We start from the raw sequence: 26090 nt of genomic DNA, 5'->3' as shown, positions 1-26090 counted from the left end.
CACATACAGCATACAGCGCGCGTCAACAGCGTTATCGCTCTTGCACTTTATACGGAACAGCTATGCGCCAGAACCAATTTTAGGGCCCCAACAGGTCATAGACATCATCTTTAGATAGCAAATACGGATCTCGAAGGCCACGCTTTTGCTGGCAGAAATCGAAAATACTTCATAGGTGTCACCCCCGGCACTTTCGGCGGCCAATCCCATCGTTAAGCCACCACGCCAAGCGACATGAAAAGTCAATATGGGCCACTCGGGCTGGCGCAGGGTAGCAATTCGCAACACATGATGTGGGAGCGGTCCCACAGTTGCAACGCAACAGCAGGGTTTGGGTCCTATGGGAGCTATGCCAGGACCGGCTGAAAACAACATAACAGCCAGGAAAACGCCGCACCCGGGAACGTAACAGCGGGGTTCTGCTGTATTATGTGCAGTTTAGAGAATTGTCGTGTCGTTTTTCATTGCCAAGTTGTAAGCTTGATATTTTCGTTTTCTGACAGTTTGCAATATTCAATTATATTTGTCAAAAAATTGCTGGCCTGCATCAATATTTCGATTAAGACAGTCACCAGATTTAACTTTCTTTTAAATGTGACAAAGCTCATCAAATTCAGTGCTGTGGTTGCTGAGGAAAACAACATAGGAACTCCCCAGCTAAACCTTGGTTGGGTTGAATGAGCGCATGATGTACAAGCTAGGCACATGGCAAGTTTGAAGTAGGCTGTGCTTTTCTTTGACTGTTGTGCAGGTGCTGAAGCAGAACCCATTTTGGTGGACCCACCAGAGGCATGACGGCAAGCTGTGGAACTTGAACAACTACCGAACAGATATGATCCAAGCCCTGGGTGGTGTGGAGGGCATTCTGGAGCATACCCTCTTCAAGGGAACCTACTTTCCCACCTGGGAAGGTCTCTTTTGGTGGGTAAATGCTGTGTAGTTTGAACATCTCAAATGAAGTGGAGTTTAGATATTAGTGTCTTGCCATTAAGAATTTCACAGAGACTCTTAAGGAGTTCGAATTAAACCAAATTCCAACTTACAAAAAACATTCAAAGACAGCCAGAATTGCCAGGTTGCTAGAGAGCGCTTGTATCTCGCAATATTAATGGACCAAAATACTCTGTGATCACTTCTTGCTTCTTTTCTAAAAGCAATAGTCATCAGTTTGTCTTCCAAAGTGTGAAGGTGACACAGAGCTTCATCTTCACCCTCCTTGAAGTTGAAAAAATAGGTGCGCGACACCGAGGGCCTTCATTACAGTAGCCGACAAATTTTTCGGACTTGATGAATATTCCGAACTTCGTATATGCACCGTCAGGGTTCTCATAGAGTTAACGCAATTTTGTGACAGATTTTTGGAACAAATTTAGGCCCCAAAGTTCGATTTTCCGGACTAAATCGCTCGTTCCAAGCCACACTACCAATCTTGGGGGCTGCCGTGTTGGATTTTCTGCCGGCATGGCTAGGCTTGGCTTCCAGTGGCCCGCTTTATGGCCTCCAAGATTGGGAGCGCACGCTGTCAATAGAGAGTGTGGGCCATCCTCTCGTCTCGAAGGCTGTGTCTGCTATTCCTTGGCTCACAAAACATTCCAGGAGACGGCACTTTTTCCGTTTTCTTTCCATTTTTCAGTCAGCATTATCGCCATAACCACTTACCGCTTGGCAGAGGGCAGTTCAAATTTTTGATGGAGGAGCTGATGCGCATGCGAAATAACGAATTGGTTTACCCATAGACGCCTGTGCTGCGTAGCCGGGCTGCAAGTCAGTTCAGAATTAATGACGTGCGAATTAACAAGCTTTTACTGTAGTCGCCAATGGCTTGTTCTTTAACAGAAGCGGCGAGCAAAATTTTCCGAATTATCGGGCAATCGCTAAAAAAATTATTTTGTTCAGTTTGAGAGTCGGCAATGGAAGATACAGTTTTATGCCGTGTCGATGATATCTTCAATTGGCAGTATGAAACGGAACCAACCATGCTTTCGTGTCCACTCTGCCCCTGCAGCTGATACAGTAAAACCTTGTTAATTGGAATTTCACAGCACACAAAAAAATGTCTGAATTAACCGAATGTCGAATTATAGAGGGTATCAAGAAAACAAATGCCAACTGCATCAACATGTTTTTACTTAATGAATCAGCAAGGAAATCCTCTTTCTATTTTGCTCAAAAGCAGTGCGTAAGCTGCCATTCTCGTCATCTCATGACTGCTTAGTGCTTGTAGCGATGAATGCCTCGCAGGGCCTTCGTGAGGCCATTCATGGTCGATGTGATCACGAATGGTCGATGTGATCACGAATGGCAACTACGCAGTTGATATGCGCACCATATCAGAAGAAAATTAAAGTTTGTAGCAACCACTGTGGAAGAAACCGCGGTTGCTATCAACGCGATCGTAGACTACGTTGCTATCAACGCGATCGTGCACAGAGTCAAAACGAAACAGTATACTTTTTGGCACAAATGCTGTGGACAAAACCGTTACTTTGTTTGTCGGCATATTCAAAGGTTCAGTGTTGGAATTTCCAGCTTCTACAGTCTGAATCAAATTTTAATAAAGCCACCTGTAGACTGCATTACCGTTGCCTAACTGTAACTGCTGGTTTTAAGATCTGTTAGGTATGAGTGCATGGAGCGAGCATGTGGCATGGCAATATGTGGCTTTTTTGCAGCTTCAAGCTGTGCTTTTTCTTGCCGAGTAATGGCAACCGAATTGGCTGTTTGACCACTCTTGAAAATTGATTCACACTCTACATTTTATGTGTTTCACAGAAATTTATTGTTGTGATTACCCGCCATGGTTGCTTAGTGGTTATGGTGTTGGCCTGCTAAGCACGAGGTCGCGGGATCAAATTCCGGTCACGGCGGCCATATTTCGATGGGGGCGAAATGCAGAAAACACTCGTGTACTATTTGGTCCAAATTAATCCAGAGTCCTACACTACGGCGTGCCTCATAATCAGATGGTGGTTTTGGCATGTAAAACCCCATCATTTAATTAATTTTAATTGTTGTGATTGCACTAATAAGTGAAACCGATTGTCGGTCTTGCTTCCAGGGAAAAGGCCAGTGGGTTTGAAGAGTCAATGAAGTACAAGAAACTGACGAATGCACAGCGTTCTGGACTGAACCAGATCCCCAACCGGCGCTTCACCCTCTGGTGGTCACCCACCATTAATCGTGCCAATGTACGTACACCTTTTTGCATGCTACTCCAAGACTGTCCATAGTTCACATGCAATGCAGTAGTCTCTTCAATGAATAGGGCACATTACTTTGGCCTTTTCTGCAGATGTTTGAAGCTCGGTATTCCTTGTGCAAGGTTTTGTGCATTTTTCTAGCTATCTGCAATATTGTGAATTTTCTCTTGTTATACACTGTGCCTAAAGGGCCGTGTAGACATGAAGACAGTCGAACCCGTTTATAGCAAACTCGATAGTTCCGTGAAAAGTGGTCGTTATATCAGTAGTTCGTTATGTATGGACGCGCTCTTAAAAACGCTCAAATTAGCTGCACCGAAGCTGGCATCAGCAGTTGCAATATGGCAGGAATTTTTCACGAAAACCATATTTTCAGTGTAATTTTTGTTCCCGGTACGTTTTTACACCTAGCTGCAAATTTCCGTTAAAAACGTCCATCTAAAAAACAAAACGCGGCACTTTATAGCTCTTTAAAAATTCACGCCTGGTTCCGATCGCTTGTCGTTTTAAAACAATTGAATCTCGGTAATTCGAACACACTTAATTCGAACTGACGCTGTGGTCCCTTCAAAGTTATGTGTATTTCAGTGGGCGAAAACGCTCGGTAATTCGAACACGAAAGCATTTGCAACGGTTAATTTGAACATACCGCGGACCGACAATGCTCTCAGCAGCGCGCCAAATAACGCAGCGGGGCCTCCGACCGGCATTGCTCCGACACCGCCATAGAGCAAAAGCTGTGGAGAGACCCCTTAATGCAGCAGCGGAGGCCCAGTCCGGCAAACGCTCGCTTCCTGATAACGGAAGAAAACGAAACTTCAGGTAGCGGGCTATGCGGGCGCCGGGGTGGGCGCGCGCAGAGACCGTCAAAGGTGAGGGAGCTGCGTGGGAGTTGGAATAGAGGGCGAGGGGAGCCACCGAAGCGGCAGAGTTGCCGAGGCCAAATCCGCTTCCCTGCCGCCCTCCTCCCTCACATTCCACGGTCTCCGCGCAGTGCGTGCCCGTCGCCATGCCGGCGCCGTCCGCTCCCTGAAGTTTAGTTTTCTGCCGTTATCGGGAACCGAGCGTTGGCCGGCGTGGGCAGTTGCCCTCTTTTGCGCTTGCGCACCGCGATATTTCACGACTTGCACCGTTCGTGCATCGTGCTATGGTGCTCAAATACAGTGAACTCACGTTAAGACAAATTCGGTTAGGACGAATTCTCGCTTGTGACGAACAACACGTGATCGATTGTTTGGTTTTTCATAGACTGAATGCAAAAAAAAAATCCGGTTAAGATGAACTTTCAGACTGACCGCCGCCGCCTCGCGACCCTGCGCAGGCTTGGCAGGGCATTCATGCGACAAGCAGGAAAGCAAAAATAACAAAAGGAACTTCCCCTGACAGAATGGCGCGCAAGAGAAGCAAGAAAAAGCACCCGCGCATGGGAATGCCGAGTCAGCAGTACAGCAAACAAAACCCCAAAAAAGAAGCCAAGAGAGAGAGCGAGGGGGCATCTCCACCGGGCCGACCGGTTTGGAGGCCCACCATGAGCAGTCGTCGTTGCCGCGAGCTGCCTGCTTCGCTCGCAGGCGTGGGCAGAGAGAAATACTGTGAGAGGAGGGAAAGAGAAAAACAAGGCAAAAAAAAGTGGAGTGTCTCTGTCTACGTGAGCATGTGGACTCTCTCCACAACACGCGGACCATTTGACCACCACGGCCACCGCACCGTGCCACCGCCGCGTCCCGTCCCTCATTACCTCATTCTCTTTGTTGCCTCGACAGTGATCGGCTGCGAACATAGTACCGTGTGTCTCTCGCTCGCATGCTTTCTTTTCTTTGCCTGGTTGCAAGGGCTAGTATGTCTGCTAGGCCAAGTGTTCAGCGCAAGCCCATCACGCTTGCAAAGAAGGCTGAGATATTGTCTGATGTAAAAGCCGGCAAAGCCTCGAAAGATTGCACGGAAGTATGGAATTGCAAAGAGCACGTTGGTAGGAATCGTTAAGAACAAGGCACAAGTAACCGCCGCGTTCAACGATGGCGAGTTTGCACCGAAACGGAAGAAGATGCGGACTGCGGCACACGAGGATTTAGAAGATGTTTTCCTGGCTTGAATCCAGCGAGCTAGAAGTGCAAATGTGCCTGTCAACGGTGTTGTATTGAAAGCAAAGGCAGAAGAAGTTGCCCTCCTGATGAACATAAAATTCTCGTGTAGTGACAGGTGGCTCGACCGTTTCCGCAAAAGGCACGGGCTGGTTTTTCGGTTGATCGTTGGTGAGTCCGCCGTCGTTGATGCAGTGACATGCAACGATTGGAGGCTAACGAAGCTCAAGAATCTTCTACGGGAATATAACCCCAGGGACATCTACAACGTGGACGAGACTGCCGTTTTTTTATCAGATGCTCCCGCAGAAGATGCTTGCGCTTGCTGGTGACAGCTGCACAGGGGGCAAGCACAGCCAAGTGAGGATTGCTGTCCTTGTTGGCGCCAACATGACCAGAACTGACAAACTGGAGCGTTTAGCTATAGGCAAGTCGAAGTCCCCGCGTTGCTTCAAGAATGTCAAAACGCTTCCGGTGACGTACACGGCGGCCGCATTTCAATGGGGGTGAAATGCGAAAACACCCGTGTACTTAGATTTAGGTACACGTTAAAGAATCCCAGGTAATACCAGGTGGTCCAAATTTCCGGAGTCCCTGATTACGGTGTGCCTCATAATCAGATCGTGGTTTTGGCATGTAAAACCCTAAATTTAATTAAGCATGGGGTCAGTGCACACAGGCAAACATGAACACATCACACTCGATGACCGCGGACACTCGCTGTTATAACGTTAACGTGAGGAAGTGACGCGAAGTGACTTCGTGCTGTATAACGCTTCAACGCAATCTGAGCAGCGAGAACGGAGCACGCACAAAAGTATAAGCCGCCGTCGCACTGCTAGACTCAGCCCCCGACGCAGATTGCTTTCAAATACAGTATAGACCACTTATAACGTAACCGCTTATAGTGCAGGACCGGATATAGTGCGGTCTTTTCAGACTCCCGTTAATTTTCCCATAGCACTCCATGTATACACCTATTGCTGATAGTGCAGTTGCGGGAAACGAAATACCGGTTACAGTTCGGCTGCCTGGGAGTACAGAAGTCCACGGAGACGGCGAACGCTCCCCTCAAACGGGCGCCCCAAGGAGTGCTCGAGGAAGAAAGAGACGAAGTGGAGGAGAAGGGCACGCGTGCGAACGAAAAGCCAGTGAGGCTGTAACCAGAATCTTGAGTGTGAGTCGTGAAATATCACGGCGCGAATAGCGAGTGAGGGCCACGAAACGGCCAACGCTCGCTTCATGATAACGGCAGTTAAACAAAACTTCAGCGAGCGAGCGGGCGGCGCCGACACGGCACGGCACGGCGAAAGGCGCACACGGAGACCTTGGAATGTGAGGGAGGAGGGCGGCAGGGAAGCGGATTTCGCCTATTTCGCCTCGGCAACTCCGCCGCTTCGGTGGCTCCCCTCGCCCTCCCTCGTAGCTCCCTCACTTTCGACTGTCACCGTGCGCGCCCGCCGCCGCTACAGCCGGCCCGGCGCCAGCTCCCGGAAGTTTCGTTTTCTGCCGTTATCGGGAAGCGGGCGTTTGCCGGCGTGGGTAGTTTCGTTGGCCGGCCTGGGACAGCGCCGCTGCATCCCTCTGCGCCGTAGCCGCAGCGTGCAAGGTCAACACGTGACTAGAAAGTAGAGGAAGCATAAAGGAGAAAGAAGGGTTCACTGCCATTTTCTACGTGTGGCTACGGTAGCGTGGCTGAGACGTCGGCACAGTACACGCATGTTCCGGCGCAACGCAGAATCTGCGACCTTGCCATTTGAGAGAGGGTGAAATGTCCGCGCCACGTTTTTTTCCCCTCTTTTTTGTTCGCGCGCGACATTGAGGGGTCTCCCCTAAGCTTTTACTCTGTGGCGGTGCCGGAGCAATGCCGGTCAGAGGCACCGCCGCGTGATTTGGTTCGAATTGACGAGATTCGACTGTAAATTGAATGCAAACGTTCTAGCCGCATTCCTCGACTGTCGCATACGCGTGGCGGCTCGGTGCACATGTTTTGCACATGTGCGGGCCTTGAAAATTTATGCTTTGGTTATAGTGCGGATATTCGCGACTCCGGCGACATACGTTATAAGCGGTCTACACTGTAATGTGCACGGTCGCGCAATGCACAGTTATTGCACCAACCCCCTTCCTCTAGCGCCATACGCGTGGCGGAATATGGCGCGTTTCCTCCCCGCTGTCCTACCTCGAACGCGGGAGATTTAGGCGCGATCGTTTGCGCCAAGGGCAAAAATGCGCCTGGAGTGTCCATATGATTGCTGTCGCAATAAAAGTAGGAGACACACAGTACGATTTTGCGTCCAATACTCGCGTCCTACACAATCGTGCCCGCCGGACGCAATATCAGGCGCCTAATCGTACCGTGTCTCTCCTACTTTACAGCAGCAAGTGCAAGGTGTGTTCATTATGCAAGGAAAAGAAAAACACACTTCTTGATTGGAAAAATGGGGGATACATTCATTGTTAGAGTGCATTCATTATGCGAGTAAATATGGTAATTCGGTTTGTGAAGTGCATGTCTAATATTCTATTTGTGCTATATTCAATTTTTCAAATATTCATACCTTTGGTGACTGACCCGGCCGTGGTCGGTGCCTTGATGCTCGCAGTGTTCCCACGCTGTGCGATCTTTATATCTTTATCAGTATAAATTTCGACCAGGTCGATCGGATTGATCGAAAAATGATTATGAGAGCTACGCGAACAGAGTTAAACAACAAAAGCAGAGAGTTTGGAAAGCACAGAAGCATGTGTGAAAATAGGGCCGATTAGCTTCCGGAAGGCACACTAATCGCATCGAATACGCGAGTTCAGAATTAACATGCACGGAGATTTGCGTAGTTTAAAACTTTCTACCCACATGTGAACACACAGACGAACTTGGCACGCATGTTCGCGATAGTTGCTGGCTGGTCAAAAACCCAAGGCGTCGCTGGAGGAGAAAAATGCAAAAGGGCGGGAGGGGACTTGTTTCCTATTATGGAGGACTCCATTGTGGAGGCGACAAGGCAAGTGCATTACATAGAATAAAGTAAAACGGAAATCACACCGCTCATGGTAAATCACGAGCTTTGAATAAACTGAACAAAACGGACGGCGTCAAATGTGCTACAGTGTAGACCGCTTTTAACATAAGTCGCCGGAGTTGCGAATATCTGCACTATAAGCGGTACCACACTATAACCAAAACACTGATTTTCAAGCCCTGCACGTATGCAAAACATGTAGACCAAGCATGTAGACACGCTTCGTACTATTGCGTGCACATCGCGATTATGTTTTCGCCAGTGAGCTGGCGAAAACACAATCGCGATGTAGCCGTTGCTCTTCAAGCTCGACAGCTTTGCACCAAGCCAAAGTGAAACAACTGTTTGCCACAACCGCTGCAGAAAAATCCGTGACCGCTATCGACGCGATTATGAACGTCAACTTTGTGGTGCTGAAGGAACGCGCCCGACGCACGCACCGAGTCTGGACGAATTAACTACCATTCGCTGCAACACCTGCAGTCGAAACCGCGGTCGCTATCTATGCGATCATCGATGGCGACTATGCAGTTTTTTATGCATGCCGCCAACACACATACCGAGTAAAAACGAAACTACTGTTCGCTGCAGCCGCTGCGGAGAAAACCGCGGCCGCTATCGATGCGATCGTGGATGACGACTACGCAGTTACGAAAGCCCGCGGCCAACGCAGTGTTTTGCGTGGCGGGAAACGCAAGAATACAGGCTTTAAAGACACAAATAGGTTCGAAGCGTTCCGCGTTGCTGTCATTCACGTACGATTTCAACTGATAGCTGCGACGATGCGGACTCCGCCGCTTCGTTTCGGTTGGACGCTACGCCAGTTCTTGCTCTTTTGCGGCGCACATTTGCGGCGCCCCTCGCTCACCGAGCTCCGAAAGTAGTCCGAATTAACCGATGTGTGGCCAAATAAGTCCAAATTAACGAGAGTTTGATTGCATTGAATAATGCATACGTCGGCCGGGAGCACACACCTTATTGATAATTGGGCTCGCTGCCGTCCTTGTCGGCGAGATTTTCCCGCGGAAGCCGTATTATAACCGGTATTTCGTCTCACGCGGCTGCACTGTAAGCGGTATGCGTATACATGGAGTTCTATGGGAGGGTAAACGGGAGTCAGAAAAGGCTGCGTTGTAGCCAGTTCTCCACTATAAACGGTTACGTTATAAGTGGTCTATACGTACTGCATTTTGCAAGTGCAAGTGCAACAAGACAAGTGCATTTCCAAGTGCATGCTCTGCCCAGATAAGTGTTGTCTAGTAATGAAGGTGCGTTTATTCCTCGTTTCTGTGCACTCCTTTTCTTTCACACTTTCTGCTTCTGTACCAGCTACGTAAACCAAGAAATGTAACCTCTGTGATCGTGGGGAGGTCACACTGTCCGGATAATGTCGTTTATATGTGATTGTGCTTTGGAAAAGTTTAGATGTCTGCTTCTAGCGCGAGCCAGCGTCACAAACGTGGCATTGCAGCCAGCGGGAAATTAGGTGCAGTTCTGCTGCTGCTACAGACGCAGCCAGCTTTTTTGCTCAATAGGCCATTTGACGCTTTTGCATCAAAAAGTTATTTTTATTTAGTTGCAATTTTTTTTTTTTTTTCAGATGAGATACAAATCTATTTTCTAGAAATGTGACTCGATAATTACCTGCTGTAATTTTTTACTGTGCCACATTCTGTTACGCAGGTGTATGTGGGCTTCCAGGTGCAGCTGGACCTAACTGGCATCTTCATGCACGGCAAGATCCCCACGCTCAAGATCTCGCTCATCCAGATATTCCGAGCTCACCTGTGGCAGAAAATCCATGAGAGTATTGTCATGGACTTGTGCCAGGTCTGTCTGTGCTCCTTTCTTTTGTGGTAATCTGTTGCGCAGTGGCGCATTCAGATTGGGGGTGACAATTCTATAGGGGCCCACACAAGCATATGACGGCAATAGTGTGAGCACAGCTGTTGCATACTGAAGTTGCCTTAAAAAGTAATGTGCAGCTTCACAGCTAGTGTGTAAAGTGCTGCCTCTACAATTAATGGAGGTCACTTGTACGCTTGTCGAATATTCAAAGCATTTAAAGATTCGATGAAGTAATATGCTTTTCAGAATTCGTTTTGTTTCATATGTCAGTGTTTGGAATGAACATAAATTTGGAAATGGGTACAATTGGCAATTCAACTTGCACACCGAAAAATATTGAGCAAGTTGAATTAACATGGCTCATAGCCAAAACAAGCAAAGATTAATTGCAGCTGCAACTATTGCACTACAGTCGAACCCACTTATAACGAGAGGTTGATTCTCGGGACTGCGTGTACAGGTCCGAGCAGGAGTCCCGAGCATCAGGTACCCAGCAACTCCACCAGTGTGGCTATGTCGGAAGCTCGAGGGACAAACGAAACGCACTTGTCGGCAGAGGCAGTAACAATAACTAACGGTTTTTAATACCGCGCGCTAGTCACTGCTTCTTCTTCTTCTTCTTCTTGCTTATGTTTTTCATAAGTGCCGATATGTCTTCTTACGTCATCATTGCCGCACTAGACACGTGGAAATATTCAAGTGCCAAGAAAATGCCATTGTTAGAACAAATAATTGTTATAACTGGGTTGCAAGAAAAGATCCAGAGGGGACTGACACCAAAACAATTTACTTTGACAGAAAGAGGTACAGCCAAACCCACTGGCTTTAACAATACTCAGATCTAACGGTGAACAGCCGCTGCATCAAACTACAAATTTTCCATGCAGGTGTACTGGTAATAACAATTGAATCTGGCCACTGGGTGTCAGTGTTGAAAGGAAAACAAACATTAAACTTGTTAAAGAAACAAAAGTAGCAGTTTCATCCGAAAGGCAAATTATCGATTGCGATAGTAGACAACTATACGAAGTAAGGATAGTAGTTTTGTCAGCCGTATAAACTTAACGTTCGCTTACTAAATAAATTAACTAGCACAGTGTCACGCCCGCACAAGCAAACATGAACATATCTCACTCGATGACTTGCTGTCAAAACGCTGTAGTGAGTAAGCACGGCAACAGCAGCAAGTGAATTGACCTTCGTGCTGCCTCTCACTTCAACGCGAACTAAGCGGTAAGAACTGAGTGCGCACGAAGCTATTAGTCCTCCATGCACCTGGACTTTGTACTCATCGCAGATCGCTTTTAAGGGGGCACGCGGGTTCTAGAATGGGTGCGCGAAACTAAATACCAACCGCAACATCGCCCAAGGTTAGCGGTATAGAAAACATCATGCTGGCAACTCTGGGCTGCTCACCAAAACTAGCTCTTTCATGAATCCAGAATGGAGGCCGAAATTCCCTAGTCAAGTCGACCATTTGAACAGGCAAAGTGAAACTAGCTGTGCATATTTTTTCGCTGCTGCCCATATGATTAATGATGGACCCGTCTATGTGCATTGTTCTGTTTATAATATTTTCTGTGTTTGTTTGTTTTAGCCAGGATTGCGTTATCTCGCGAGCGCTCACATGAATTCACGGGGAGATTGTTAGGGCTGTCAACAACTTCATCTTCGGTGATGCCTTATGTCTTGTGTGGCATGTGTGATCATTTGGATCGGATCGTCTTGGTGGCGACAATTGTTGACCCTTTTTGTGTATGTAAGTGGTTGATTGTGCGCGATAAGGAATCGGTTATTCGCATTAACCTGTGTGTATGTTTATTTGACAAGAAATTTACAGTGTAGACGGCTTATAACGTAAGTCGCCGGAGTCGCGAATATCCGCACTATAAGAGGTACCGCACTATATACAAAGCAACAATTTTCAAGGCCCGCACATGTGCAAAACATGTGCACCGAGCCGCCACGCGTATGCGACAGTCGAGGAATGCTGCTAGAACGTTTGCATTCAATTTACATTTGAAGCTCGTTAATTCGAACCAAATCACGCTGGCGGCGCCTCCGACCAGCATTGCTCCGGCACCGCCATAGAGTAAAAGCTTAGGGGAGGCCCCTCAATGTTGCACGCGAACAGACCAAAAAAAGGGGGATAAAAACGCGACGGACATTTCACCCTCTCTCAAATGTCAAGGTTGCCGATTCTGCGTTGCGCCGGAACATGCGTGTACGTGCCGACGTCTCAGCCACGCTATCGTAGCCACGCGTAGAAAATGGCAGTGAACCCTTCCTTCTCCTTTATGCTTCCTCTACTTTCTAATCACGTGTTGACCTTGCACGCTGCGGCTATGGCGCAGAGGGAAGCAGCGGCGCTGTCCCAGGCAGGCCAACGAAAATACCCACGCCGGCAAGCGCTCACTTGCCGATAACGGCAGAAAACAAAACTTCAGGGAGCTGGCGCCGGGCCAGCTGTAGCGGCGGCGGGCGCGCACGGTGACAGTCGAAAGTGAGGGAGCTACGAGGGAGGGCGAGGGGAGCCACCGAAGCGGCGGAGTTGCCAAGGCGAAATCCGCTTCCCTGCCGCTCTCCTCCCTCACAGTCCACGGTCACCGCGTGCGCCCTTCGCCGTGCCGTGCCAGCGCCGCCCGCTCGCTGGCTGAAGTTTCGTTTACTGCCGTTATCGTGAAGCGAGCATTGGCCGTTTGGTGGCCCTCGCTCGCTATGCGCGCTGTGATATTTCACGACTCGACTCGCACTCAAGATTCTGGTTTCAGCCTCACTGGCTGTTCGTTCGCGCCACATGCCCTTCTCCTCCACTTCGTCTCTTTCTTCCTCGAGCACTCCTTGGGGCGCCCGTTTGAGGGGAGCGTTCGCCGTCTCCACTGACTTCCGTACTCCCAGGCAGCTGCACTGTAACCGCTATTTCGTTTCCCGCAACTGCACTATAAGCGATATGTGTATACATGGAGTGCTATGGGAAAATTAACGGGAGTCTGAAAAGGCCGCACTATATCCGGTCCTGCACTATAAGCGGTTACGTTATAAGTGGTCTATACTGTAGTTCGCTTCACTGTAGTTCGCTTCATGGGGTTCAATGGGGGCTAGGTGGGGAAATCTTCGCGACAACGTTTAAACAGCAATTACGCATTAAGCGGGTACATATTAACGAGGTTTGACTACTATCCTTCCTTCATATAGCTGTCTGCTAATTTGCTGTCACAATCGATGCTTCGCCTTTCGGGCGAAACTGGGACTTTTGTTCATCGCAACTTTAGTGTATGGGAGTACATTTTGAGCGATAGTACACACGGTAAGCGTTTCTTTTTCAAATTTTCGTGCCTAACCTGCATATAGCGAAATCCTCTTTATAATGAAGTTTTTCGGGAATTTGTCAATTTCGTTATATCCAGGTTTAACTGTATTCTGTGACGATCCACTTCAGCGATACGATCGCCTTGTCCCTATGAGGCCCTTTCTTGAAAGCATCTGTGACGGGGACAGAGTCCGCTGCGCGGTGTATTTTCACCGCTTAGTAGTTCGCATTGATGCGAGCGGCAGGCGAAAGTCAATTCGCTTCCTACTGTTGCGCGCATCCTCACCCCAGTGTTCTGACAGCAAGTTTCCGCGGTCATCGAGCAAGATGTGTTCATGTTTGCTGGTGCGCGCAACACCAAGCTTGTTATTTTGTTAGTAAGTGAATGTTTACAAGTTCATATGGCTGCCCGCCGTGGTAGCTGAGACAGCTAAGGCGTTGCGCTGCGGAGCTCGAGATCGCGGGATTGAATCTCGGCCGCGGCAGCCGCATTTCAATGGAGGTGAAATGTAAAAACACCCATGTGCTTGCGCTGTAGTGCATGTTAAAGAACCCCAGGTGGTCAAAATTAATCCGGAGCCCTCCACTACAGCATGCCTCATAATCAGAACTGGTTTTGGCACCTAAAACCCCAGAAAGAAGTATGTACGGCCGGTAAAACTACTATCCTTACTACGTATAGCTGTCTACTGTATAGCTGTATTTTATTCATCGCAACTGTAGTGCATTGGAGTAATATTTTGTTTTTCGAAATGAAAGAAAGTTGTATGTCTGTATGCAATATTAGGTGCGCGGTACTGTAAAGCGCCGTGCAACATATATTTTTTTTTTTCCTGGTCACGGAAAACGGGTGTGCGTTACAATCGAGGGCACGTTAGGATAGAGTAAATGTGGTATGTCAGTAAAAGTTGCAAGCAAAAACTGTTCTCTCTTTTAGAGTGCTGAAATAATAAGTGTAGCCTTTCACTTGCTGTTGCATTGTAGTTTACACAGCGGCTGTTACGGTATAAAAAGGATGTAAGCATTTTGGTAGCAAATGCCACACCTTCCTTTGCTTCCCTTCCCTTGGCAGAAGTGTCAAGCATACTTAGAATGGAGCCTGGAAGAAAGAAATAGATTGGTCAAACTGTTTGGTACGTAGAGGGATAAGTTTGAGAGTGACAGTGGACATATCGTAGACATTCTTAATTAATACTGATGAATCTGAATGGCGATTGAGGTCAATGCTGAGCAGCTCCTGTCCATGTCAAGGTCTGTTGCAAGGCTTTTATGTGGGTAGGGCTCTCTATTTGATCCACCATCAATGGCTGTAACTTATTGCCAACTGTAATTGTCCAGAGCCGTGAGGACGTGGTTGTAATGTATGGGGCAGTAGTCTGTGGTGATATTGTTAGCATTAATGTTTCCTGCAGGTCTTCGACCAAGAGCTAGATGCCTTGGAAATTGAGACCGTACAGAAGGAAACAATCCACCCACGGAAATCCTACAAGATGAACAGCTCTTGTGCTGATGTGTTGCTCTTTGCCACTTACAAGTGGAATGTCTCCCGGCCATCCCTTCTGGCTGACTCAAAGTAAGTGAGCATTCCAAATTGTCCAAATTGCAGTCACTAATCATACTATGGCCAATGGAATGTTGGCCATGGTCTTTTTAAGCTTGTCAGATATCATTTGAATTAGGAGCACATCCAGCAATTGTCCCTGGCTGTGCAATGGTCACGTGTATGCATGTGCTCATTTACCACATTTGGTGCTTGTTCACATTATGCTGATTTTTCAGCCAAGATGTGAAATTTCCCCATTTCACCTATGTAGACACAATTGGTGTGTCCACACATGATCTGGTATGCAGTATCTGTAAAATTTGGCCGGCTAGCTTACCTTTCACATTAAAAAGCTTAAATTTACTGGATGGCACATGGACTTTGCAAAGGTATCTCTGAAACCTGCTGATTTGGGTCTTGCGTTACAAAAACGTATGAAAAATCGGGCAGTCCTAAAATATGAATGCAAGCTTTTTACTGCCCTTAAAAGCTCAAATAAGCCACTGGCACGTCCAAAAACTCTGAAGGCCTGGCAGCATACTTATTAGGCGTATCCAACCAAGAACTGTTGTTAAAAGCCCTGACAAACAAACAGTTCTAATAGCAATAATCTTGAGACGCTGCAGGGGCCACGACACAAGGTAAACAAAAGAGAGAGCAGCCATACCGCGATAGTGATAGCGATGCATCATGTTTTTATCAAGGAGCATCCAAGAACGCAAGTTGCATCATGTTGGTAGGTAAAATGGTATGCCTAAAACAACGTGCATGCAATAATTCTTTTTATATATTTTTTTATTTAAACATTTTCTATAAATGTTTGTAAGGATGCATCTTGTGTACAATAGCAATACAGTGACAGCCTCCCCAGGGTGACTGATTTTGTGATGGCCTCCCCAGTAAATGCTTTTGCTGACTGCATGCGGCGAAATCCATTGGAAACACTATGATAGATGGGATTGTGGGAGCTGTTGCAAGGTAAAATCCGGAGTCAAATCTGACTTCAGGTTGGTGCAACACACGTGGGACATGTCTGCTGGATTGCATCACCATTTGGTACCACATTGTCTCCTGAAACATAAAGAAGCATGTCACAGCTGACAAAGAAGCAGACGTTTTTGTCCTTGGAAGATGTATCCACCACCATGCCTGGCCAGACTACGTTGGAGGGCCGGAGTACCGCGAAGTGTACAGCCCCAGCATTAGTGCACGAAAGGTGTTTATTACTAGTCCGTGATTGTATACAGTAAAAGCTCGATGATACGATCACGGCTAATACGAATTTCCGGATGATACGAATTTTTCTGTGGTCCCGGCCGTGCCCCATTACTTTGCAACGTGCTAGAGAACGGTTGTTACAAATCGATTTTCGGCCTGCGTCCGTTGATACGAATAAACGCCGCCCCACTGACGGCCGCGAAAGAGAACAGCGCGCAGTCACGCGCTTTCTCCCGTTATCTTTTGGTGCGGAGGCGCGGACGCGGCGCCGGACAGCGCGGACTCCGCGACTGGGCGCGAAGAGTTTGAAGCGGTGGCGCTTTTGTACTTTTCCTCCTTTTCGGCGGCCGCCCATCGGACGGAGTGGCTGCTGTGCTTCGGGCCGTGTTCTTTGTGTTTGCGCCATCTTACCTAGTCTCAGCGAGCTATGTCTACCGAGATAGGATTGTCTACCGAGATAGAAGGACATTAGAGACTTTTTCTTCAAGAAATAAATGCTTTTTACGTACATGTGCCTGAGTGAGTTCACCTCTGACTCTTTAATTTAGCTACAGTCGAATCTCGTTAATTCGAACACGCTTATTTCGTACATACCGCGCACCAACAATGCTCTTAGCAGCGCGCCAAATCACGCGGGCGCCCCGACCGGCATTGCTCCGACACCGCCATAGAGCAAAAGCTCAGGAGAGACCCCTCAATGCTGCGCGTGAAGGAACGGGAAAAAAAAAGAAAAAAGAACCCGTGGCGGAAATTTCACCCTCCCTCAAATTGCAAGGTCGCCATTTCTGCATCGCGCCGGAACAAGCGTGTACGTGCCGACTAGAGTGTTCTAGACAACCGTATTCTAGCACACACTAGTGCCGATGGTTGCTGGTTCGCTGCCGAGTACTCGGGCCGAATAAACGTCGTGCCAATAGAGACGTCATAATACATATATACATATACAGTCGAACCTCGATATATCGAACAGCGCGGCGATCGCGAAATAGTTTGATATATCCAGAATTCGATATAAAAAAATCGAGTCAAAAACTTGTGGAAAACAACCAATGAACCAATCATAATGCAGTAAGTACTCACTTGAGGATTCAAACAAAGCATTTATTGCGTTGGCCTAAAATACTGAAAAAGGGTAGCCTGCTTTTTGTTGGCAATGGCGTGTTTGACGACTGCGTCCTCAATGTAATCCAGACGATCCACAAGTGATAGGCCGGTGCCTTCAATCGTGCCGCAGTGGCGGCGCACAAGGGCCAGAGCAGCTATGACCTCAGCTGATGTAGGGAGCGGGGCATCATCAGCGCTTGCGGGATCCATCTCGGCAGCGTTTTCATTTGGCTGCTCAGCAGTAACTTTGGCGACGATCTCCACATCCGTCAGCTCCGCTGTTGTACCAGTGCTGTCGTACTCAATGTGCTCCTTGGTATGCCAAACGCTTCTGCAACGCTCGACTTCTTCTCGCCATTCTCGACGCACTGGATTGCTTCTAGTTTAGCAGCAAAAGTCAGAGTCGTCCGTTTCTTAGCGTTTGCAGCCATCGTTACACACACCACGACGTGCGACAGGCCTAACTCCACACACACGAACACAACGAGGCTATGAGCGCAACGATCGATGCGACCAGGGATGCGACCAGGGATGCGACGACGGGGAGGAGCTAGTCCTGCACTGCAGAGAAGCCGTGCGGCGGCTGTTTGCCACTTAGCGCTTCACATGCACATGATAGCGGCCTTTTTGCACACCCGAATGATAATTTTTTGCTGCAGAACGTATCACACGACCGCAATTTGCCGCAATGCTGAACGTTGCTGCCAAATAATTGTATTTTCCAGGAACGTATTAACCGGAACGTATTAACACATTCCTCTATGAGGTTATGTTTATTTGTCGCGATTGTGAACGTAGGAGCCGGGAAATCGTATTAAGCGGGAACGTATCAGCGAGGTTCTACTGTATTTAGTAGTTGACTTGTGCAAAACTAGATGGCGCTAGGCACACGCCTTGGCAATATTAACCGCCATATGCATCTGTATATATACCACCACGGACTAGTAATAAATGCCTTTTGTGTACCAGTGCTGGGGCTGTTCACTTTACGATTCTCTGGCCCTTCGACGTAGTCTGGCCGGGCATGGTAGTGAAGAAAACAGTTGGCGACAATTCGGATCGAATGCTTAAACAATAAGTCTTCGCCAGCTGACCGAGTTATGCTGACGCCCGGAACGCCATCCTTGGACGCAGTGGCACTGCCTTTTCAAGAATTATCTCCTTGCATCGGGGAGCGATGCTCGGGGATTTATACACAGCCCCCTAACACCCCCCCAGGAGGGGGTGGGTGTTGTCATGCTTTCTGCACTTCAAAGCCATCAGCGAGGATGACAAATGCGGAGTCGGAGCCATTGCTGACAGTGGTGAATTCTTTCAATGAAAAAACATAGCATCGAACAGCGGGAAGCCTTGTAGTGAACATTGTCCCAGTGGGGCCCACAGCTGCCAGCAGATTGCCATGTGAAAGTGCTGGTTCAAGGCTTTGAGATGATAAAAACGGTGGCTTCGATTAATGTCGTTTCGTACCTTCGGTCACGGCAAAAAGTCCAGAATATCGGATGGCGAAGAGTTTCAGCATCCAAAATTTTAGACTTTCTTATACATTGGCTCTATCGGGGATGTGGCGGTGCTATGAAGGCGTCCGAATTGTACCTACGCTCGCGTGCTCTTTGGATTAAAGTTCATTCTCTCTCTCTCTCTCTCAGCATGTCCGAAAAATTGGTCATTGACTGTACCTAGACAGGATTTTAAGTTCTTAAAGGTGCTCGAGTGCTTGCTTTTTTTTTTTATGGTTTGGATGAATATTTGATATTTTTGTTATGTTCAATTGCATACTGTGCTATTGGTATCCACTTCAGTTTGAATTTCAGTATTCACAGGGGTGGAAGTGCTGTGCCAGTTGCGCCATTCTGCACCAAACTGCCCTTGCTTCGCCAAAACGTCATTTTAGTACAATTATTCACCCAAATTTAGGCGATTGTAGTTTCTACTCGGGCGAAACTTGGCGTATGTACACCGCTGGTTTACACAACTCATAACGGGAGACGCTGTTGTTGGGTTAGCCTTTGGGTTGTCTCCTTTATATATTGCTTTCAGCTTTCTTGTTCTGATGTTGTGTTGTGACCTGTTATATTTTAAATGTGGGTGCAGTTTTGTGCCACAATATCCTGGAACTCAATAGGCAGCTGTGCTTGCCCATGCTTTAGGTTTGCATTTTGATTTATTGGCTACTAATAGTGCCTTGTACCTGAAAGTACAATTTTCAACTTGCAATATTTCTTTAGTTAATCAGATGCGTATATTTCACTTAGACCTATTTGTCTTGTTTAGAGAATACATATTAAGTAAGGCTTGTTCTTTAGTCTTACACATACCTGTCATATAAAGGATGACATACAATTTCACATTGTGCTAGTGTTTTCCCTTTAAGTGCTAGTGTTGTGTGGCAGTGTACTTTTTTTCCAGTTATTTGTTGATAAAGTACACACAGCTTTACATCCCGCATGATTTACTTGTGCTTCTTGTAGAGCTACTTTCTACTTGTTTCTTTATGCTCAATTGCAACTACTGGTTTTTGATGTGTATTTCATGCCTCTTATGCTCAAAACGTGGATTTTTATTGCTATTGTGTTGTGCTTTCGTCCTTATTGTTACTAGAACTTGTGCTACCATTACAGTTCCCTACAGTTGCAGATTGATCATATTTGTCGTTTAAGTAGTTTGGCAAGAAGAGCATAGAATGTTCCACAAAAATTTTACCTTGACATATAAAGTTTTCTCTCTTGGCATTTGTATTTGTTGAAAGCAAAAGTTTGCTATATTTAAGTGTTCTTAGGATGGCAACCCACTCCAAAACTCACTTTCCCTGCAACAAAACTACAAATTTGTTGCTGCGATGCTGCTTCGAAATAGTTGTTTTCGGCTCCAAAGCAGCATATTTGCTGCTCCAAAACGATCATTTTGCTGCTCAGCCCTGCTCCAAAATGTTAGAGCCTGCTTCCACCCCTGTATTCAGGATTTTCAAATCATTCAAATGAGCGAATAAAGTCCATGCCCATTACAATGAATCCACATGCAACATGCTTTCCGATATATAGTTAACGTCCGAAAAATCGGGCAATCGGAAAAAATTAATGCATGCCTTTTACTGCCCCCAAGGGCTCAAATTGCCACAGGTGCGTCCAAACTCTCTGAAGACCTGCCAGTACACTTATTAGGCGTATCGGTGTTCATACTGTACCCGTCGGGGTGGCTTAGCTAAGGCGTTGCGCTGCTGAGCACGAGATCGCAGGATCGAATCCCGACCATGGCGGCCGCAATTCGATGGAGGCGAAATGCAAAAACGCCCGTGTGCTTGCATTGTAGTGCACGTTAAAGAACCCCAGGTGGTCAAAATTAATCCGGAGCCCTCCACTACGGCGTGGCGTGCCTCATAATCAGACATGGTTTTGGCACGTAAAACCCCAGAAAGAAGGTGTTCGTACTGTGATAGGAGACGGCAGATGCATGTGTGTATAATTAAAGAATACATACCGTGTCCTGTGACAATTGCCCCTTCTGACTTTTGGCATGATTCACCGTGTAACACAGCTGTATTGAGGCTTAGCTAACTTTTGGAAACCGGCATTATGCAACGTGTCATGCTCTCCTAGCTTCGAAGCCATTAGCGCGAATTACAAAGACTGAGTCGGCGCCATTGCTAACATCAGCGACTTGCTTTAATGAAAAACACGGCACTGAACAGCAAGAAGCTTTGTAGCGAACGTCGAAGTAGCTAGGCCTAGCGTTGCCAAGGTGGTTGCTACAGCTGCCAGCAGATCTGCGTTAATGCTGTTTCGCACCTGTGATCATGACAAAAAGTCCGGAATATCAGACGGCGAAGGTTTTTTGTCTGAAATTTCAGACTTCCTTATACATTGACTATGGGTATGTGGCGGCATTTGAAAATTCAGTCGTTGACTGTAATAGACGATTCTTCTTAGTTGGGTCTGCCTATATTATTCCTACAAAATGCTTTTAACTCTTTCCCTACCATGGGGAAAATAGGTGCTTTTATAGGTTACACCAGATTTTCTTTTTTTGTGAAGGAGCTATTGCACTCAATATTATATGTAATACATATACAAAAATTACTCCGTCTCCCACTAAAGGGAACCATGTGTGGATGCGAAGCAGCGGGGAGATGGTTAGCTTGAGCGGAAGATGGTTTTGTGGCAGCGGCCCGAGCGCTCATCGTGGCGCTGCACAAGAGAGAGAATGAGGCGCACGCGCTGCGTCATTTTTATACCGCGGAACTACCGTGGCGCTCCCAGCGGAGTATGCAGCTGTCGCACCACCTGTCGTGCACGCCGCTCCGGATTCCTAGAGGAGAGAAAGGGGGGGAGCATCGGAGAGAAGAGAGAGGGGGAGGGGACGCGCATGCGCTGTGGGAGTGTGGGACGCCGCGGGAGGGAGGGACAGCGCCGCCGGCAAGAAATGCTTCGCGTTTAAAAACAGAATGAATGCACTTTTCACAAAGTTTTATTAACCAGATGTATGTCATAAAAAAGATATAAATTGCCAAAATCAAGATTGGGATAAAATTGAACAAAGTTAAGACATGCTTGCATCTGCTAAGAAAAAAATGTAACGAAAATTATGAGGTATACAAACTGTATTGCCGTGTAATAGGCACTATCTGCGAAAAAAAATAGAAATTTTTAATTGGGGGAACAGGTATTCCACTACAAAAATTTAACTTCACGCACTGTTGGGCGTGCCGGGCGGGCTGTGGCCCCCAATGTTCCGGGTTGGTTTGCGTCGTTGTCGCTGTCAGAGTCAAAGTCTGACGAAAAAGCGGCATACTCAAACTCGCTGTTGCTCGATCCATCGCTAAAATCAGCCGCAGATGCAGCAGAATCACGAGATGTGCGATCTCTTGAAGTGCACGCGCCGCTTTCGGAGGCGGCCATTTTTCTTTGACAATCACAAAACTTCGGAGCGCGTTCAAACATTCCCGCCTGGTGGAAAAAACCGAACTGCTTAGAAAACTAAAATATAGTTCTCCACCTTCATGTCCAATAGCGGGCTAATGATGCCCAATGGGCGAGGTACGGAAAGAGTTAACGGACCCGACTATTACGGGCGATTGGCTGCAGGAATTTTTTCTAGGTGGTGCATATACAGCGTTCTTTGTTGCGGCAATGCATGCGTGCTGAACATACGAAATGCCACTTCATTACGGATCGAAGTAGTGGAAAAATTTCTGCAACGGCGTCCCTCGTGTTAGCCACTGTAAGGTCAGCAGGTTCACTTTTGAATGGTGTCAGACGACTATTGTCTTTGGTGGCTAGTGAAAATTTGTGCTCTCTGTGTCTTTGGCTGTATTGTAAAAGGCCTTTCATTTTCATGACCTTCTATTTGGAATGGACTGGTACCATCTGCCATTTATATCAGGTCTTCACCTGTACCAACTGTTAGTACGATCTTGACCCTTAAAAACCTTGTGCATGAGAAATGCTTGTATGTCATCATTCCACTAAGTGAGGGTCACAGTTGTCCCCCAACACAGCAGGGTCTCTACTTCTCACGAAAAAGGTCATTTACAAATTGTGTTGGACTCACACTGTTTACAATACATTTGGCTGGGCCTTTAGAGCATTGTGTGGGTGTGTTTGTGCCTGCGTAAAAGTCCAGCAACTTCTTTTCTACCATAATAGGGACACCATGGATGGCACGACAACACAGAAATACTGGATTGATGTGCAGCTACGATGGGGCGACTACGACTCTCATGATGTGGAACGTTATGCCAGAGCCAAGTTCCTGGACTACACAACTGACAACATGAGCATATACCCCTCGCCCACAGGCGTGCTTATTGCCATTGACCTGGCCTACAACTTGCACAGGTATGGGCTGTAGGACTCATGGTCATGCTCTAGGAAAAGAAAGCTGGCCTTAGGCTCGCTCTATTCCATAAATTGTTTCATCGAGTTTGTGTTATCTCCAACATTCATTTCTCTGAGCATGAAGCTGCTCGCTTGTTGTGGAGGTAGGACATGACCTTTCACGATGAAAAATGGAGCACGAAGGTTGCTTGTCATAATGTGCTCATTCAACGTGATTCAGAAAAGGGAGGACTTGAAAACGCCCACCGCTGTAGCCCAGTGGCTATGGCGTCGTACTGCTGAGCTCAAGGTCGTGGGTTTGATTGGGGCTGCAGTAGCCGCATTTTGATAGTGGTGAAATGGAAAAACGATCTTGTAACTTAGATTTAGGTGCACGGTAAAGAACCCATGTTGTCAAAATCGGTGGTTCCTCACTATGGCATGCCTCATAATTAGATTGTGGTTTCGGCACCTGAGACTTGGCCAATTAATTTTTTTAAGATCAAAGGCAGGTCGGGTGCCTTGACTCATCTCATCATGTACGATATGCTGGAAACGAATGTCCCTTGCTGTGATGCTTCTTAGTGCCAGCTGTTATCAGATGGGTGTATCATTGGGCAGTTGAGTTTCCTACTAAATTTACCAGAGGGAACTCTGGTGCTTCAATCGGTCAGCTACCATGAGAATGATAGTCGATACGTGTAATGCAGATATTGTTGTTTTAGTGGAGACCTGGCTTTCAGATAAAATTGAAAATTTGGAACTTTTTGCCTGCAGTAAGGCTTACGGTGGTCCCTTACTTAATGTGATAGCGTTCAAGCACGGCACTGCGCAGAGAGTCTTCTCGCACCACCTGCACCAGATCCTGGTTTCCTTGCGGATGTTTTTGCCATTTTCGTCTCACTTCAAGTAGCAGACTACGCAGAGGCATGTCGGTTCTTGCTTCTTCTCTGTTGCTGGTATATGCGACAGAAAGTGGTGCTCAATAAACCGCTTGATGTTCAGGGGACATCCCAGCCGCCCTTTCTTCTTGGTACTGCTCTTATGGGAGTACTTGGTGATTGCCTCAATAAGTTTGAGCCAGTAATCCAGATGAGATGCTCTGTCTCCTCGTTTCTGATTAAGGACGAATGAATTGTAGATCGCTTCATCCAATAAGTGTTGGAAGATCTTCTTGTATGAGGTCTTCTTTCACTTGCCCTGTCGACTCCTCCCATTGTATGGTTATAATCCAGGATAGCTTCGGGCTTCAAGGTTTGGTTGCCCATTTCGTCAGTGAATTGCACCATTTCAGCACTGTGTACCGTGGATGAAACTGCTACCAGCTTTTTATCCATCCACTGTACAGCCAAACACTTGCCCCTTTGAAAGGCATTCATCATTCATTTTGCCTTTCTTGAGCTTTGCCCTGGCGAAACCAGGAGAAAGGTCTTTGCGACTGGCTCGTGTTGTGCCATAGATATCGGTAGATCTCTTGAGAAGGAAGTCATCCAGTTCTGGTGATGTGTAAAAGTTGTCGGTTGTGATGCAGTCGCCTTTGTCTAGGAGGGGCTCCGAAAGTTTCTGTTCCTACTGACGAGATCTCAAGGTTGGTTCCTTTCCCTGTATATATTACTGAGTTCCAAATATAGCCGCTTTCAGACTCGCACAGCAAGAATGACTTGATGCCAAACCTTGCTCTCTTCAGGAGCATGTACTGCTTCCAACTGAGCCGTCCTTTGAAAAGCAGCAAGCTCTCGTCGACACGTACATCACGGTCAGGCACGTACAACGTGCGGTATTTAGTCAGAAGCTCTTGATACACCGGCCAGATTTTTCTGAGATGAGGTTGGGGGTGTCCTTCCAAATTTTCGATGGTCATGTTGTCAACAAAGTGCAACATTCTCATGATGAGTTGGAACCGGTTTCTGGGCATTATCTCGGCAAAAGCAAGAGTCTCAATCAGCCGGTTTCTCAACCAGTACATCCTTTCATTTGGTTTCTGTACAATTCCCTGCAGCAACAAGAGGCTAAGAGAAACCCGAAGTTCTTCTCGTGTAAATGCAGACCATTTTCGGAAGCGAGAATGTTGGCTCAGGTTACTCGAATTCAATAGCTGAGAGGCGTACCGGTTTGTCTCGACTACGATAACAACAATCAGTTTGTGATGTGTTTGTTTATTGTCACTGATCTCGCAGGCATGCATGTGTAATAGAGATGAGATTGGGAAACGCATGGCAACACAGCAAGCATATTTTAATAGCACTCAAAGCCTAAAACCTCGAACTATGAACTCACTCGAACTAGCACACACTTAACTAAAACACCATGAATAAATAAGGGTTACCAAAAATAAACCTAATGAACTAATAAACCTGCCCTTAGCTTTGCCTACGTTAGTCCTGGGCGTTTCCTTCACAAAAGTCTGGCAACCTTAGCCTATGGCTGTGACGTTACAAACATGGATAGTTGTTACTGAGTTCATCGTTGTTGTTACTCGTATCTTCCCGGCCGGAATCTTGTAGGATCTTTCTCCATGTGGTTGTCTTCGCCGATCGTCACATAATCCTTGCTGTATTGAAGTCGGTCTGTCAACTCGCTCCTCTCCGAAGCCTGTTTAACCCGGTCGCTGTTGCTGACGTGGCGGGGAGGCTCAATGGATTCGGCCTAACGACGTTCTCGCCCGTCACTTCCGTCTAGCTCCTTTCCCGAGTGCCGACATGGCGTTCAGGGGATTGTCGAACGAGCTGGTCTGCCGAAGAAGGGGGATCGTCTCTGGAGTGCCCGGTTTACCGTGTGATGCTGCAGCTGGTCCAAGTAGCCTCGCTCGAACGTCTCCGAGGTCGACGGCTACACCTCAGACTGCCCGCGTCACGGACTCGGCCAAACCTCCAAGTCTCCCGTCGCCAGAGCGTAGCTGACGATGCGACCTTGCCGGCCCAGAGCTACAGTAAAACCTCGATAATTCGAAGGT

The 26090-nt window shown here is 47.3% G+C and overlaps 1 protein-coding gene and 1 pseudogene across 1 annotated transcript in view; one reads left to right on the top strand and one right to left on the bottom strand.

Moving 5' to 3' along the window:
- Positions 1-26090, top strand: part of LOC119446842 (pre-mRNA-processing-splicing factor 8) — a 253265-nt gene that overhangs the window by 183654 nt on the left and 43521 nt on the right. The window contains exons 24-28 of the mRNA XM_037711405.2: positions 752-921; positions 3059-3188; positions 9988-10134; positions 14875-15035; positions 22967-23158. Coding sequence (XP_037567333.1) covers positions 752-921; positions 3059-3188; positions 9988-10134; positions 14875-15035; positions 22967-23158 — 800 coding nt within the window. The remainder of the gene's footprint in view (positions 1-751; positions 922-3058; positions 3189-9987; positions 10135-14874; positions 15036-22966; positions 23159-26090) is intronic.
- On the bottom strand, positions 23913-25084 carry LOC125944453 (piggyBac transposable element-derived protein 4-like; annotated as a pseudogene).

This window comes from Dermacentor silvarum, chromosome 3 (assembly GCF_013339745.2).
Source record: "Dermacentor silvarum isolate Dsil-2018 chromosome 3, BIME_Dsil_1.4, whole genome shotgun sequence".
Classification (NCBI taxonomy): domain Eukaryota; kingdom Metazoa; phylum Arthropoda; class Arachnida; order Ixodida; family Ixodidae; genus Dermacentor; species Dermacentor silvarum.
The sequence above is the reverse complement of the archived record's forward strand: the minus strand, read 5'-3'. Positions and strand labels throughout refer to the sequence as shown.